The sequence below is a fragment of the Oncorhynchus gorbuscha genome, linkage group LG15 (assembly GCF_021184085.1).
Source record: "Oncorhynchus gorbuscha isolate QuinsamMale2020 ecotype Even-year linkage group LG15, OgorEven_v1.0, whole genome shotgun sequence".
In the NCBI taxonomy this organism is placed as follows: domain Eukaryota; kingdom Metazoa; phylum Chordata; class Actinopteri; order Salmoniformes; family Salmonidae; genus Oncorhynchus; species Oncorhynchus gorbuscha.
In genome coordinates, this window is record NC_060187.1 from 66,140,874 (window position 1) to 66,157,557 (window position 16,684).

At 46.0% G+C, this 16,684-nt stretch overlaps 2 protein-coding genes across 3 annotated transcripts in view; one reads left to right on the plus strand and one right to left on the minus strand.

The window, feature by feature from the left end:
• Positions 1–52: 52 nt before the first annotated feature.
• LOC123996660 (G1/S-specific cyclin-E2-like) lies at positions 53–5,577 on the plus strand. Of its 2 annotated transcripts, XM_046300224.1 has the most exons (12): positions 53–118; positions 971–1,032; positions 1,160–1,238; positions 1,362–1,412; positions 1,926–2,071; positions 2,441–2,576; positions 2,835–2,981; positions 3,117–3,212; positions 3,289–3,423; positions 3,515–3,626; positions 3,726–3,883; positions 4,137–5,577. In XM_046300224.1, exons 2-12 carry the CDS (start codon positions 1,013–1,015, stop codon positions 4,242–4,244), a joined length of 1,188 nt encoding a protein of 395 aa, XP_046156180.1. In that variant the 5' UTR covers positions 53–118; positions 971–1,012; the 3' UTR covers positions 4,245–5,577. The 2 variants fall into 2 exon arrangements, with proteins under 2 accessions (XP_046156180.1, XP_046156179.1); XM_046300223.1 differs by lacking the exon at positions 53–118 and having other exon boundaries at positions 973–1,032; positions 1,145–1,238.
• A 1,873-nt stretch (positions 5,578–7,450) lies between these two features.
• LOC123998339 (neural-cadherin-like) overlaps positions 7,451–16,684 on the minus strand; it is a 164,421-nt gene continuing 155,187 nt past the window's right edge. Inside the window, exons 23-34 of the mRNA XM_046303461.1 lie at positions 16,007–16,284; positions 15,685–15,899; positions 14,791–14,918; positions 14,523–14,650; positions 14,023–14,134; positions 12,718–12,898; positions 12,450–12,616; positions 12,086–12,350; positions 11,452–11,632; positions 11,066–11,319; positions 10,158–10,315; positions 7,451–9,884 (exon numbers count right to left, since the gene is read on the minus strand). Coding sequence (XP_046159417.1) covers positions 9,288–9,884; positions 10,158–10,315; positions 11,066–11,319; positions 11,452–11,632; positions 12,086–12,350; positions 12,450–12,616; positions 12,718–12,898; positions 14,023–14,134; positions 14,523–14,650; positions 14,791–14,918; positions 15,685–15,899; positions 16,007–16,284 — 2,664 coding nt within the window. The 3' untranslated portion in view covers positions 7,451–9,287. The remainder of the gene's footprint in view (positions 9,885–10,157; positions 10,316–11,065; positions 11,320–11,451; positions 11,633–12,085; positions 12,351–12,449; positions 12,617–12,717; positions 12,899–14,022; positions 14,135–14,522; positions 14,651–14,790; positions 14,919–15,684; positions 15,900–16,006; positions 16,285–16,684) is intronic.

Here is a 16,684-nt window from a genome sequence, read left to right on the forward strand (position 1 = left end):
ATTTAGCGCGTTTAAATGAACCGGGAACACACATGCGCACTTGCCATGGAATGGTCATATATATAAAGATTGGCGCCGGCGCGACAGCTGATCATTATTCGTTCATTCATTTCTGAGGGTAAGGAGCTGGAGAGTAATTGTTTGCTTATTTAACTAGCTATATATCTCAGGAGTTTATTCTGAAATTGCGTGGTAAAGCTATTATGTCGATGAGTAACATTTCGTTTATTGTTTTTTTTTTGTTGTCAAATATTGAAAAGGAACCAAATAGCAAGAGAGACTGGTAACGTTAGCAAACAAGTTGGTTGCAAACTAATGTTATCTGGCTAACATTAGTAGGTTGATTTGATAAGACAATACATCTGTTTCTTCACATTGTTTTTACGCTGTTTTATCAAATTTGATTGATATTTAACGTAAACATAGAAGCAACCACTGCTTTTCAGGGACGTGGCATAAAGATACTTAGCTAGCCAGTAAACTACATCCTCATGCAAATTATACCTACCAATGTTGAATTATTGCTGCGGCAATACATTCTTTATGTATCATATCCTTTATCTAAACTTTTGTTGCTGTATTAGAGTTAAAGTTTGCTCAGTTGGTTAGTTGGTGAGCTACTGTAGCTAGCCATAGTGACTGTCCAAATCCTCCCGCTTCGAGAAATTGGCGCGTAGTTTGGTTTCACAAACCATCAAATAATTATCGTGTGGTTACTTTTGTTAACAATAACCATGTAAGTTACTACCAGGGCTTCTGACATAACACTGGGACTACGCATAAAGTTGATCTTTATGCAATTTGTGGTAGATTTCTTTATGGAAATGACGGTACTCACAAGCTCAACCCATTTGGCATGCCATTTTACCGCCGGAAAAAAACAGCCTTTTATTATCCAATCGTGTTTTGAACTTGTGAAGATAAGTATCTTTGTCATTTTAACAATGTTTTCGCCCTGTCTCCGTTTCAGTGGATCATTATCGGTGGAACTCTGAAGCCTTCAATTGACAGAATGGCTAACGTTAGACGCAGGTATGGGAAAACGCCTTGTTATCAACAAGCATGATTGCAAGCTAGCTATAACATTGCTTATTTGTACATGTTTGTAACAAATTTGTACGGTGACTGCTTCATGTCGCTAAAGATTCTGTCCTTTCAGTGGTCGCATCACGTTGAAAGCAAGAGATGAGAACGCACCAGAAGAGAATGTCAAGATCCGACGGAAAAGAAAATCTGAGGTTTGTTCAATTAAGCTAGCTGTGTTATTTTTAACTGGTAGTGTAGCGGTGTTGTTTTTATTGGTTTTGTCGTCAAATAAGAACTCTGATCTTAGCTAACTGTATTGTCCACGTACTTTTCAGCCATCCAAAAAGATGCCACCCGCAGTGATCAAACAAAGCTATGAAATTCAGGTTGGTTGCTTTATTCAATCAAGTAACTTTACCAAGTTGTGCCAGTGATTGACTGTAAATCACGTGGGAGAATTTAGGGGTGAACTACGGTCAAATTCGCATTAATATCGAAGTAATTATTGATGAGACTTAACTACTCGCGTTAATTGTGTCAGTGGGTTAGACTGCGGCGCAATAACACCCGGCGTTTTGTCTGTCCCTTTCTCCTCTACCCGCCTAATCTAAATCACATCGCGTGCTTTGTTTTGTATACACTATGGAACCTCTCACAAATACCCGTTTCTGTCGAAATCATTATTTAATTTTATATGTGAAGTTCATATGTATACTACAGCTATGAGCAGTTTGGTAGTTTTCACTGTGCTGGTAGCATGCTGTGACCTCTATTTGTAAATGAGGGCTCTGTTGGCTATATGGAATTATCACTTTGTAAATGCATGTTTATTTATATCTGCATTTGCTGCTTATGTGACTGCTGATGAAGAGATTGACCTTGGTGCCTTTTCTCTCTAGAAACGGTGGTCAGAAGAAGGGGCAAGTCCATGTGTCCTCGTAGAAACGCCACACAAGGAGCTGGAGATGACAAGAGACCGGTCTGGCTTCAAGCAGTTCAGATTCAAGAACATCTTCATCAAGACCTCACCGCTGCCCTGCCTCAGGTACAGTGTGTTGAAGGGGCTTAAACCAAATCGCTTTACACCTCAATAGAGTGGAAATTGCTCCCCCTCTCATGCAGATTCCAAATGTCTTTGTTCCTAAGGTGTACCCCCAATGCTACTTAAAACTCTGAATGTGTAATGTTTTAGTGGGACTCGACTCACGTTAGCCACTTGGCTAATGTGTGTCAATGCAACGCTTACATGAGTCAGGGTGGCAGTAGACCTGCAACTAAACACTTCAGCTACTCTGAGATTTCTGCGTTTTCTCCTGTTACTATTGATGACGAACCAATTCAGTGTCTGGTGTTGGGCCCTCATAGTCCTGGATGTCCTGTTAAAGACCGGTGTGTGTGTGTTTCCTCTTGGCAGCTGGGCCAGCTCAGATGACGTGTGGATTAAGATGCTGAACAAGGAGCTGAAGTATGTCCATGACAAGGGCTTCCTACAGCAGCACCCCAAACTAAAGCCCAAGATGAGGTCCATTCTCCTGGACTGGCTTCTAGAGGTACGTGTGTCTCTGAAATGACTTGCTGTACTCTATACAATCTTGGGCCTATTACTTGTACCCATCTATAAGCCTTGTTTACACCCGCGTTTGGATTTGTAATGACTGGATATGAATGAGCCAACGGTCTGATACGGCCACCGCCATAGTTATTATCTCAGGGGTTCTACATCTCCAATACTACTTTACTATAGTGCCCCAGGATTTGTACAGACCCGACTGATGTCTAACCCACCCCTGTTTTGTCCTGTGTTGTAGGTGAGTGAGGTGTACACTCTGCATCGACAGACTGCTTATCTGGCTCAGGACTTCTTTGACCGCTTCATGCTGACACAGGACGATATGGAGAAGGACCGACTGCAGCTCATAGGCATCACAGCCCTCTTCATCGCGTCTAAGATGGAGGTAGGCGTAATGCCCTCCGTTTTCATCTTCTTCTGGATGGCGACCACTGCTTTAGTTTATACTGTGTCATAACAAAATGGCATTTGTGCTGTATTTTTCTCAAGTGTAATCGTTCCCCCTCCTTATGCCCCTCAGGAAATCTACCCTCCAAAGCTCCATGAGTTTGCCTACGTTACTGACGGAGCCTGTGAGGAAGAAGCGATCCTGGAGATGGAACTTGTCATGTTGAAGGTAAGAAGCCCCCTGTGCCCAACCCTGCACTGTACTAATTCAGTTGTCACATTACTTAATGGCTTCTCTCCTCCAGGCGCTGAACTGGAACCTGTGTCCAGAGACTGTGATCACATGGCTGAAGCTCTATGCTCAGGTGGAGTCTCTAAAGGATGGTGTCAACTTCCTGGTACCTCAGTTCTCTCAGGACACCTACATCCAGATCACACAGGTGAGTCCACTAGCCCCCCCCCCCCCCCATGTTAGGGAAGCTGAAAACCTACAGCTGTTTTAATGGCTGTCCTGGTCTCTTCGTGTTACAGCTTTTAGACCTGGCCATCCTGGACATCAACTCTCTGGACTACCAGTATGGGATACTGGCTGCTGCTGCCTTCTGCCATTTTTTCTCTTTTGACGTTGTCCACCAAGTATCAGGTAAGCATTGCTTTGGCATCGTGTACATGGGTTGGCCCCATTCTAGAACCCCACAGCCCTCGTGTTATTACATGGTTACTAATGTCTGTTTCTGTGCAGGTCTGACGTGGGATAGTATTGCGCCCTGTGTCCGGTGGATGACCCCCTTCATGCGCACGGTCAGTGCCTGTCCCAGAGCAGAGCTCAAAGACTTTAAGACAGTGGCGTCTGACGACAGACACAACATCCAGACCCACGTAGACTACCTGTCCATGCTGGTGAGGGCTCACACCTTTCAGGGGCTGGAATGAGTACAATATTAAAAACAGAATGGCTACACTGTTGGCTGTTTAGTGTATTTCTACCAGTGTTTAGGAGGAGCAAGTCTCTTTTCCACCCAGAAATGTAGTTGCAGCCATCTTGATGCATGGGCAGCCATTTTGTGCTACCAAGTAATGTTTTTCAAGTGAAAGAATAGAACTGCTCATACAAATGTTTGTTGTTCTTAATGAAGTGTCTTGTCTGTTGCAGAGCGACGCTCACCAGAGGCAACCGGACAGCCAAGACAGTCTGTCGCCTGCTGCCATAGGAGGGATATTGACTCCACCAAAAAGCACAGAGAAACCAGCCAATCACTGAGCCCCAGGGTCTCCTCGCGTTGATCTTCTGGCCAACCCGATGAAGGGAGAATTCCCTAGACGTCACGCCTGACCAGCCGGAGGCGTAAACTTGACTTCGGAACCTCATCCTCACGTGACCAATCAAATTTGCCTTTTGGTAATAACTCACCTTTGTGTAGCATGTTAAGAGGAGTTATTTTACTTTATATACCAAGCTGGATATCAGTATATATGCAGTACAACCATGGAAATTAGCTCATGGTTACTATATTTGTAAGTTGCTCTGGATAAGAGCGTCTGCTAAATGACTTAAATGTAAATGTGTAATGTATTGACTTAGTCAAATGATTGCAACAAAAACACTGTTCTCCTAATCTTAATCCCCAGAATTAGAATCTTACATGGAGATCATTTGAGGTGACTCAAATCTTTCTCCATAGGAAAACATGTCTGCTGCTCCCTCTTTTACTTGAAGCTGAACATCTCAAGACATGATGTTTTGATAGCTAAAGAGCTCACATTTCATTTGGTACATAATACACAGTTGAGTTGCTCAACTCAGTCTCCTAACATTGTGGTATCGTATGTATTTAGTGCTGTTGAGTCTAAATCTGGGTACTCCTGGGAAAGCTCAGCCGTACAATAACACCGAAAGAAGTATTGATGTTTGCTGTGGTTACGTTTGAACATTTGAGCCGTTTGAAAGGGTAGTGCAGGGTTAACTCTTCTCTATACCGACCTAAGCACCATTTTCGAACCTATGTGTTCTCTTCACTGTGAACGACCCATGTGCCTGCTGCATTCTGCCACAACACATTCCTGGAACACTTGACTTCAGTACTTTGATTTAGGCCCCTTGGACCAATTTACAACCATGTCATTTTAACATTGTATTTATGTGTTCATTTAAGCCTTAAAATGTTTTTATCTCCATATATACATTCATAGGGCTATGAATCCAGTTCTTCAACAATGCCAAAGGAAGGCAACCTATTTAAGTCACGGGATGCATGTTATTTATGATTTAGACATCTGTTATTGGGGGGGGGGGGGGGGTATAATGCAGTTACATATGAAATGTTATGTTGCGTAGTTCTGCGCAAGCCTGTCCGTGGTGCTTTAGTTGACCTGGTATGGTGCTGTAAAGACTTGAGGTTCCAGTGGAGGACTCTAACACCCAGTCTGTCCAGCAAACCTGTGACTCAACTGAACCCTTCAGTGTCGTGCAGAGGCAGCGGTATACAAAGAACCATGTTTAAACTGTAAATACTCACGTGTATATGTTATGTACATAAACTGAATGTTCTGTTTTCTAATGGAAACATGAAATGTATTGAATAAATGAAATGGAAATGAATACATTTTGCCTGCTTTTATGGTTGACTTTGGAATGGCAGCATTTGCCTAGTACTTTTTCGACCATGGTTTGTTAAAGTCTTGTGAATTGGAGAGGGCGTGCCATTTAGAATGGGTCAACTTGAATGCATCAAGATTTGTATACAATACTACCTATTACATGGACATAAGAGTCTGGGGGAGTCCTGCATATCTGTGACATGCTGAGGGGAGAAATGGGATGCAAATCGCCTGGCCTCCAACCAGAGTGCGGTGAGCCTCACGCCTACCGCTTCCTCCGACATAAAGTACCTTTTCACAGAATGGTGGTGTTAGAAAGATGAGGCCTAAACTTTTTACATGTGCTTTGCATTACTAACGTATCATTGGGCCTCGAGTATTGTCTTGGGCCTGGCATTTTAGTTCCATGTTTACACATACTGTGGGAGTATCTTCTGAGGGGGAGGAGAAAGCTTCACTCGAATGACAGGCGGTGTGGAGAAGCCTTTACCATGACTCAGACTGAGTCACGATGACGTGCTCAACATTCGAAGTAATCACTCGGGTATTGAAGGGTGTTCTGTTGAACCCAGAGGGACAACACATCTTATGAATAAAAGGTTATATAAGGTGGGTCAAAGCAGCTGTAGGAGACTGTTGGTAATATGTGATTGTGTTAAAGGTACAAGGCAGCCATTTTTATCTCAATATCAAGTCATTTCAGGGTAACAATTAACTATTGATTGTTTTCAATTCAGATGGTCAAAAAGAAACTTAGATTCTTCGCAAACAGCAATTTCTCAAGCAACAATTATGCTAGGACTGTCTGGGAGTTGTCTGAGTGGGGAAAACTGAAAACTAGCTGTTATTGGCAGAGGTTTTGAACTTTCTTTTTGGTCTATTAACTTAACATCACGAGGCCATGATGATACCAGGCAGGGCAAAACTCCATCCCACCAAAACAGGCTGAAATGTCAGTCCGTATTTTCGAACACTAAAAGGGCATTATATCATTTTCACAATTGCACAGTATTATTCCAACCTCATAGTGTGGAAATATACTGTACTCTATATTAAACACGGGAAAATTATGTTTTTGACTGCACTGGGCCTTTCAGAAAATTGCCCAAGTCCTATCTCTCGTCCCTCTAATGTCCCCCACCCTGAAAGGACTGAACAGTGACTGATCCCTGGTCAGTCAGCTCTGCTTGGGGGTCTGTGTGTGATGATGCATGTCTCTCCATGAGGCCAGTGTGTTTGAGGGGATAGTCTAGGAGGCAGACAGTGGGACACCAAGGCAGCCATGGGCCGCTCTCTCTCCCCTCCCCCTTCCCAAGTCTCGGTTATTGTGTTGTTATTGAGAGGTTATTGTGTTGGCCTGGGAACGCATAGCCCCCACCTCTACATGCCAGCGTTATCATAACCCCCCACTAATCCCTCTTAAACCAACCCTGACAAAGAGACCCTCACCCCCCACCCCTAACTCAACTGCATAATGAGTCCTTCACTTTTAGTGAAGTTATTTTCATTTTTTCAACTTATCGTACATGTGCTACCATCTCCACGTACAAATAGCCCATAGTATCTATGACACATCTACAGTAGAAAGATTTTTTGTTAAATCCTTGAGAGAAACTATAACAATATCGTTTGACCAAATACATTATTTTTCATGTATTTCATGTAAAGATCTGAAACTCACCACCAGAGGGCAGTATGTCCCTATGTTAAGAATAATCATGGCCTTATCCCCTGTTGTTGAACCTTCTCTCATACAGTGCTATGTCCTGATAAAGCCTGTGCCATGGTTCATTAACGGTGTCCATATAATAGAGATGGAGTTACAGCCATCCATACATTGGACAAATAAAGTTACAAAACCAATTGCAATGCCTTGAAGAAAAGTCATTTTTATTAAAAGTAATATACAAAAGGAATATCTGACGTTAGGTTGCTATAAAACGTAGATATGTACATTATATATACACATAATAACATGGGGGGCAAGGACCTCGAGTCCTGAATACAGGAAGTAGGGACGCTGGGCTGCGAGGAGTGAAGCCTTACTGGGTTTGTGAGTTCTGGAGTCCATGTGTGTCCATTTATCCCTTGTATCTATAGTTTTAGGTTAATATATGCAAACATAGCAACTGCAGTTAAGTTATATGGGGGAGAAAATGTAAGGATGCAGTCGATAATTGGACCAAACACCAGCGTACAAAAGGCGCCCCAGTAATTTGAAATGTGGAGACAAAAGCCAGAAGGGATTTTATCAGTGTGTTTGTTAGTGAGGTGTTCCTGGTTCTCACTCTGTCCTCACTGTGCATCACAGTAACTCTACAGCCATGGAAAAAAATTGCTATTTGTTTATACAGCTATATATAAGAGTTATCAAGAACAAAATCGTAAAGTGAAGACATTTTGGAGAGCTAGTTTTGTGGAGTTTCTGTCTACCTACGGCAACAAAAATAGAACCATTTCCATCAGATCAATTATAAAATAATTGTCGGCAATGGAGTTTCTGTGATTGTACTGTTTGACTTTTCTTTGACTACTCACAACTGTTCCTCCCCAGCCAACCCCTCCCTGTATGTCCTGTCTCCTTTAGCACAAAACATTCATCAGACGTTGTCATGACACTGTGGGGTCATCCTGCCCTCTTGTTTCCAAGACGATAGGACAGGAAGTTTCAGACATGATTGGCATCACACAACACCATCTCTGAACCAACATAGAGCTAGAAACAGAAGAAAGGAGCAGGTCCTTGTAAGACACATCAACACAGTGCACCACAAGGGCTGGGTTCATCATGTCTATATTGGAGTATAAAAATATTTCCTATCTGAAACCCATCACTATATTCTATAATACACATAATTGATGCCAAGTGAAGGTTTCTCACCAGGCAGATCAACAATGCTTTTACCATTCCAAGCATTTTAAGGTTTGTACTTATTTTTTGGCAAATGGATTCTGCAATCAAGCCTGAGAATCATCCACTAGTGCAATTAGACCGTGATTGAAAGGGAAAGTCTTTGACAATAGTCTAGAGGCTCTAGAATCTCTTGCATATGAGAACGGATAACTTACACATATCAAGGAACAAGCAACACGATTGACAGCTTTCTTCGTCTAATCAATTTTCCTTTAGTTATATAAAGGTTCCTCCTAGAGATCATATCTACCTCCTGCTGAACGGAAGAAGGGGAACTCCCCCTGTGTAGGGCAAAAATGCTGTTAATATATATTGTCACAGGATAGAATGTGGTAAAGGAACACATCAGAGCGTCTCCGTTTGCCCATTTCCCTGGCATGACTGTCTTTATCCAATAGGATGTCTGAAACAAAAACGTTAGAATACTAAATAAATGGGTACCGGTAACATATACATTTGACACATTAAGTTCAAAGTCCTTATAATATAGAAGAACAACATTGTCCCTGTTGGTTCAACATCATTTCAGAGCAAAAATAAATACAGTTTCAACACATCACCGAGAGAAATAAAACAGAATAAATTAATTCATCTCACTAAGACTTGTAATCCCTCTTCCACCACATAAAGCTTCAGCAAACCTGTCAACACGAAGGAAAAAATAACATGAGCCAATTTTCTGTGTGCTTTCTTTCCCTTACTACCAACCAGCATTGACACACCAGACACAATCACTAGCAGGAACTAAGTCAGTCAATGTTGCAGTGTATGATGTTGTGGTTTATGAATACCCTAAAAAGGGTGTGGCAGGTTGTCCTGACTACGGCTCCTCTGATTCTGGCTGTAACACAAAGCATCCCGGTATGTCAGCGCCAGCGCCGGCCGCTCGTACATTTCACTTAGAGCCTCAAACTTGTCCCCCCAGTGGGATAGCCGATCAGAGCTGAAGGCTGCTCCCTCCTCTTCCTCTGCTTTATCGTGGGAGATGGCCGAACCCAGCGAGCTGAGGCTACCGACCGGGGACCCGGCGCCCTCGATGCTCCAGACGTGATAGCTGTCCGGCGGGAACTCCTGACTGTCGTTGTCGGCCTCCCAGATGATGCGCGCCACGTAGCTCTTGAAGTCCATGGGGCAGTGGCCCACGGAGATAGCATGAGCATCACTACTATCATTAGTATAGCTAGCATTGCTAGCGTGGTGATGTTGATGGCGGTGGTGGTGGTGGGGGATGTGGAGGTAGGGGGTCCCTGAGCTGCAGGCTGAGCCAGCAGGGTGCACCTCCTCCTGGGAGCCCTGGGAGGACTTGATGAGAGGGGCGGTGGTGCAGGATGAGGACTGGGACAGGCTGGAACACAGGGGCCTCTTCAGCTCTGTGATGTCGTAGGCATTCTGGAGGGATGAAATGGCATCAAATTAAAAACATAAGTATGAAAAATAAGTAAATGATGCCATCTAGTGGTCAATTTAGAAATCGATCTCAATGAACAGCGACGTAGGTCATTTCGCTGTGCTGCAATGTCTGACCTGTGTGTGTGTGTGTGTGTGTGTGTGTGTGTGTGTGTGTGTGTGTGTGTGTGTGTGTGTGTGTGTGTGTGTGTGTGTGTGTGTGTGTGTGTGTGTGTGTGTGTGTGTGTGTGTGTGTGTGTGTGTGTGTGTGCGCACCTGGTCCTGCTCTCCTCCTCCCTCCTCGTTGTAGTTGAGGATGTTCTCTCTGATGTCCTCCCAGCTCTGGTGTTCTGCAGGGAGGTGGTACACGGTCCTCTTCTGGAACTTACTACGACTGCCCTTCTGGTTCCACACTGTCACAGCTACCAGCACAGCTACAGGACACAGAGAAAGGCAACAGTTCAGTCATTAGAGTGGATGGAAGAGATGGAGAGATAACACCACTGTACTCTACATGCATCTGAGTGTGGAAGGGAAAGAGATGAAGCAAAACCTATCCTTTTCACGTTCACCTCGTCTTCTGTCGGCCATCTACCGTCCCTCAGGCAATCCTACACTCTCCTTTCCCCTCTCCCTTCATGCCATCTCTCTCAACTTCCCCTCACTCTCCCTGCAAGTCTAACCATCACTGATTTTTAGACATTCACCACTGTAGCTACTTCACCCTTCTCCTCATCTCGCTTGACATTTCTAGTTGTAGCACTCAGATGTTTATGTTCGCCTTCTCCACTTCTCATCCCCCTCTCCTTTCCCTGGCATGGGGCTATGATCTCGCTGCGTCGTGTATCAGGGCCGTCAGCGTTGACAGAGGGGTCCTCGGGGGCACTGCTAGTCTGACATCACAGAGCCGTACCCGTCAGAGGCTCATACAAACCTCGCTACCTGTCACGTGTCACTGTCATTGAACAGGCCCTCTAGTCTCTAGTCTATTTCCCCTGCTCTCCCTTCTACATACATCTAACTACACATCTATCTGTATGGTGTTTATCAATGCTGCTAATGGACAGCATTATAATGGCTACTCTATTGATGTCTTTAAGCACGCTTAATGTTCCGTAAAAACAGCTCACTATACGAAGGGTGAAAGGTCATGTGAAGAGAGGGTTTTAGTCACCCATATTTACCGAAGAAGACGAGCAGACACATGCTGATGACCAGGATGGAGCCCGGGCTGAGGGCGGCCATACGGTGGGCTTTCATCTGGCCCACCTCACAACGCTGACCTCTGAACCCCTCGGGGCAACGGCACTGCCAGCTGTCAGGGGTCAGGGCGTGACAGGTGCCCCTGTTACGGCAGGCTGAGGGTCCACAGGGGGAGGGCACACAGCGGTGGTGGCCTGATGTCTCGTCTGTCACCGTCACCTGGCCACCTGGACACCTGGGAGAGGGCGGAGAACAGGTTTGTTCTTTTAACTATGTCTGTGTGTCCTTAGCATGTGTAAGATTGTGTGTGTGTGTGTGAGATAGTGCTTGTATGTGTTTAAATGTGTGTGTAGTCAGCCTCACACACCTGCACTGGTGTTTCCTCCACAGGTCCACACAGTAGAGGGGGCTGCGGCAGGGCTTGGCACTGCAGGCGTCTGAGTGACAACCTGAAGTCACCCCCCTCCGCTCCAACACCGTGCTGAACTCGGTACTCTGACCATCCAGAAGGAGGGAGTGGTCGTTCAGCCTCACATCCCGCAGGCAGCCTGCGAAAGAGAAAGGGAGACTTAATGAGAGACCAATACTAATAGGATAAAAGATCATCAGAGATGATTGTTTTCTGTGATTGCTACTTCTAAGAAATGTATTTGCCTTGGTAAAGTAAAATATAAAATAGAGGGACAACAGGGAAAGATTGTGTAAAAAATATGGAACAAAATGACAGAAAGATCAGCCACTCCTTGACATGGACCTGTGGCTTTTTGACCCAGCCAAAGATACACACACTGAGAGCTAGAAGGCAGCCACAAGGAGAGAGGAGACCATTACAGTGGAGAGGATGGGAGGAGTAGAGACAGGATGAGGTGACATGATGAGAAGAGAGGATGAAAGGAGACAGGAAAACAGGAGAATAGATTGAGACAAAGACGAGACAGAGGAGAAAGAAGAGAGAACCAGCAGAGAAAACATGGAAAGGACAGAAGAGGAGACCGTCTTACCCTGGAAGTCAGCAGATTGTCCCGGGGTGGGTCCATTCCCCAGCAGCACACTGGAGGGGTGCACCACAATCTCCCGCCTGTTCCCCATCCAAGCCCTGGCCTCCCGCGAGCCACCGCCCTGCTCCAGGCGCAGCGTGAAGAGGTTGTCATGACGATGCAAGCTGGCGAGGACCCACTGGCCCCCGTCGACCCGCTGGCTGGCCAGGCGGAGGGAGTGGGCACCGTCACCCAGGTTGACACGCACCGACAGGTGGCCGTCTACGATCTGAGAGAGTGGAGGGAGGATGTCAGCAAATGTAGCCACTTTTCACATTCCAATTGACTAAATTGGATCCTGTGAGTGATGTGACAGCAGGGCGCTGACCTCCAGGATGATGTACTCGTTGGCACCGTGGGACGTCATGGAGAGCAGGGTGCCAGAGGAGGAGCGCGTGCGGAGCAGGAGCTGGATGTGTGTACGACGGGGGCTACCCCCCCCCCTCAGCTGGTAGCGTAGCATACTGTCCCTGGCGAAGGACCACTCTGGTAGAGCTACAGGGGAGAGAGGCGATATGGTTAATAATCTCTCACACACATTCACACACCAAAATACTGCTGTGAAGAAGAACCAGTCCACCAGCAAAGTCACCTACCTTTGTCACACTTGTGCCCACTGTACCCGGGGTGACAGTCACAGCTGAAGGAGCCCCACTCGCCCAGGCAGGTTCCGTGGACGCCACAGGAGGGTCCACTTGCTGTCACACACACCCCGTCTGTCAGGCCACAGCCCGGGGAACTATCCAAGCTCTCCCCCGGAATTCCCAGGTCATACACCTCCAGAGAGAGATGTACATTATAGGTTAAATATCAGCTTAGAGAAACATAAAGAGAGCCCTCAGTCAGTTATCAACATTTGAGCTCAAATGGATGCCGTTGCTGTCCTGTGATCCTCTCCTTTCCCACCCCATGTCAAATAGGGCTTTATATGGTCAACTTCTTGAGCCAAAATGGCTACTACTGTCGCTGTACATAATCAACTGTCTGATCCAAAATGGTCATCACTCATGCTGTCCTGCTGTGCTCCTCTCCCCTAATTATTCATGTCAAACAGGACTGTATATGGTCAACTGTCAACCATTTGAGCCAAAATGGCCACCACTTTAGTCCCATTTTCCCTCCCTTCAATATTTCCCAGCAGTGACGCAAAACCACACAAGCTAATCTGCTTTCAGGAATAGTTTATGGAGGAGATGTTCTTTTAATTTATGTCTTATTTGGACTTTGAAATCGTTTTTTTGTCCTCATTTCATAAGCTGTGCTCAAACGACCGTCTGTCCAACTCTCTCAGCCAGTGCCAACAGAAGACACACACACACACACACACACACACACACACACACACACACACACACACACACACACACACACACACACACACACACACACACACACACACACACACACACACACACACACACACACACACACACACACACACACACACACACACACACACACACACACGTTGCAGAGAGAAGTCGCAAAAGAGACAGAGAAGCTAACACTCTCCCAACTGGAAGACACATACACTGCCTCTCAAAACACTCTAGGAAAAACCCCACTCACATAAACAAATGAATATTGACAACCCCATAGAGTAAACAGACTTAAAGAAAGCATCTCTTCTTCCCAGGTATATTAATACAGCTGCCAGTCTCCGCCTCCTCTCAGCTCTGTTCATAAACCTGTCACTATCAGTCTGATGGATAGACAGCTCTGTCACTCTGACGGGGAGCATGAAAACACTGTGACAGTGAGGAAAGGATAGAACTACTAGAGAAGTGGGAAATAAATGGTGATGGAGGAAGAGGAGGAGGTGTGACTTTAATGCAGAGGGAGAGAAAGAAAGAGAAAGCAAGGGAAGGGGGGGAAGAGAGAGGTTAGGGTAGAGAGGTTACCTTGCTATCGACCACCAGGTTCCTGAGGCAGCCAGTGAAAGCTTTGTAGCGTCTGTGTGTGGAGGTCTCCTTCACCCCACCCAGCTGGAGAGGCTGGTTCACATTCAGGAACCTGGGAGATGGGGAGGAGAGGGAGAGAAGAGTAAGAAGAATAAGAGTCAGTAACCAGGTTTCCATCCAACCTGTTTATGCAAGCAAAGACCATGTCGGATCAGAAATGTCATGACAGGCCTGACAGAAACAGAATCCTTTTCGGGGAAACTTTCCAAATGTCGACAAAACAAAATACGCTACGCTATCTTTTTGTGTTGGTAAAATTAATTATGCGAGAAATATCGAAATATTGATGTTTATTTAGCTGATTTTACAATATTCACATGAAAATCTGTCACCAATTGGATGGGAACCCAGCTAGTGTTAGCTTGTGCATAACATGGTTTGTCAGTAGTGGTCTTCAGTGGTCTGTAGTAGTCTAGTGGTCTACAGTTGTCTCCTCTTACCTCAGGTTGCCAGGGGTCTCGCCAGAAGCTTTGCAGCCAGACTGATCTGTCTCCAGCACCTCCACCACTAGACCCTCCACCTCATTCACCACTGCCCCCGAACACTGGTCTAGGATCAGTTGAACTGCCTGGATTAAACACATCATAATAGTACCACCGTCATGTTCACAGTCAGGTCCTCGCTCAGTTCATAATGTAAGCATAATGTTGGCTATTCCCCAATCCCCAACCAGTTCCTGCTCCAACCCCTCTGAGAATATGTCTGGACCTTTCCGTCACTGACGATGTCCAGGCGGTGCCATCGGCGGTCCGTGACGGTGGATCTCGCTGGGAGCTGCAGCGTCAGTGATCCCGATCCATGGCTGATGCTGAGGGTCGGAACGCCATTCCTCAATTCTGGAAGAGAGACAGGAAACAGGGATGAGGAGAGATAATCACCTTGAGGCTTGAGATCACATAACAGTGGAAACACATTCGGACTCTGCATCAATCAATCTAGTCATTTTTCACAAACACATTCTTGGAAACAAGCCAATCGAGCCACCAAGCGCTTGAAACTGTCTGACTCACCAATATACAGAGTTACATTGATAAGCCGCCTTAATGTTGCAATAACAGTATGTGTGTGAAAGTGTGTATGACTACATGGTGTGTGACCTGACCAACCTCTTGTGTTCTACACTGCTACTCGGTTGAGCAGAACCAGTGAAAAATGCTTCACCGCAATCAATTCGGCAGCCATGTTTGATTTGCTATCCCCGGAGCGGGGAAGTTGGAGCTCGATAATGACAGAGATGAATGCGATGGGGCTACCAAACAGAGTATGTAAGGCCTTTCTAAAGGCCAAACTGGACTCATCTTTCAGGGACATATAGGACCTCTGGGACGTGACATTAGGATTAGGGGGGACATGATTTGACATAAAAGCCACATGGCTTATAGGGACCTGAATATGACGCAGGCTTATGAGGATATGAGTGTCACCTCCACTAGAGGTTTGATCAAGAGTGCTGGTTGCCAGTCGATCCCCATATTGCTCATCTATCCAAATCCAGACACACTGAAATCCAGACACACTGAAAGTAGGAAGTAGGAGTAAGTGGGATGGACTATGGTGTGGTTGTTTCTGTTCAGGGCCTACATGTAGGCTGCCTGTTCTTACCCAGAGCAATGTAGTCCTCCTGCTCTCCGGCCTGGGCGGGGCCTAGAGGGCCGTTGTAGAGCAGCAGCCCATTGGCTGACTCGGTTATGAACTCCAATGAGATGTGGCTTTGAAAGCAAGGCCCGATGGGAGGGAACCAGGCGTAACCCTGGCCGCGGAAGGTGTGCTTGGTCTGCTGGCACTCAGGCCCGTCCAACATGGGTGGACACTTGCACCTGAACGGCAGGGGAGAAACATTGCGAATGTGTTATTTCTAACAGCTAATGCTAATGCTAATGCTAACTAGAGAGCTCTTGGCTCCAACTGTCTTCGGCTGTCATACCTGTATCCCAGCTCGCTGTCCTGACAGGTGCCTCCGTTGAGGCAGGGGTTGCGGGGGTAAGAGGAGCAGGCCTGGTGCAGGCTCTCTCTGGCCATGCAGCCGCAGCGTGCCTCAGAGGAGGCGGAGACAGACACCAGGGAGGTGTTTCCGGAGCTGAGGGCGGTGGGGGTGAGGCTGAAGGTGACGTCACTGCTGCAGCCGCCCGACTGACTGCAGTCTGTGTAGGGACACTCGTCTATACCCACCTGGGAGATAGACACACCCAGCGCTGCTTCAAACTGAGAGCGGAGGGGGGAGAGAAAGAGAGAGTCAGTCTAATGCCTGTCAGCGAAATCAAATTGGTTTGAATCAGTCTTCATATCAGTCTTTCATAGTCTTCATTTACAGTCAGGTGATGTCTCTGGATGAATTTGTTCTGACTCAATCTTGACTCCAATGGCTTAAAAGCAACTCACCAGTTCCATTCAACCTTAACAGGCAGCAGTAAAACTGTCAGTGACACACATCCAGTGTATAAACAACTGCTTCTGGGCAGCGCAACACCCACTACAAAACAGCTTAGGATTTATGGACGAGAGAGGACTTTATAAAGACTCAGACGTTCTCTCCTGTCATCCCTCTTTTTCTCTCCATCCCTCCATCCCTCCATCCCTCTCTCCCTTTCTGTTCCCCCCGGCA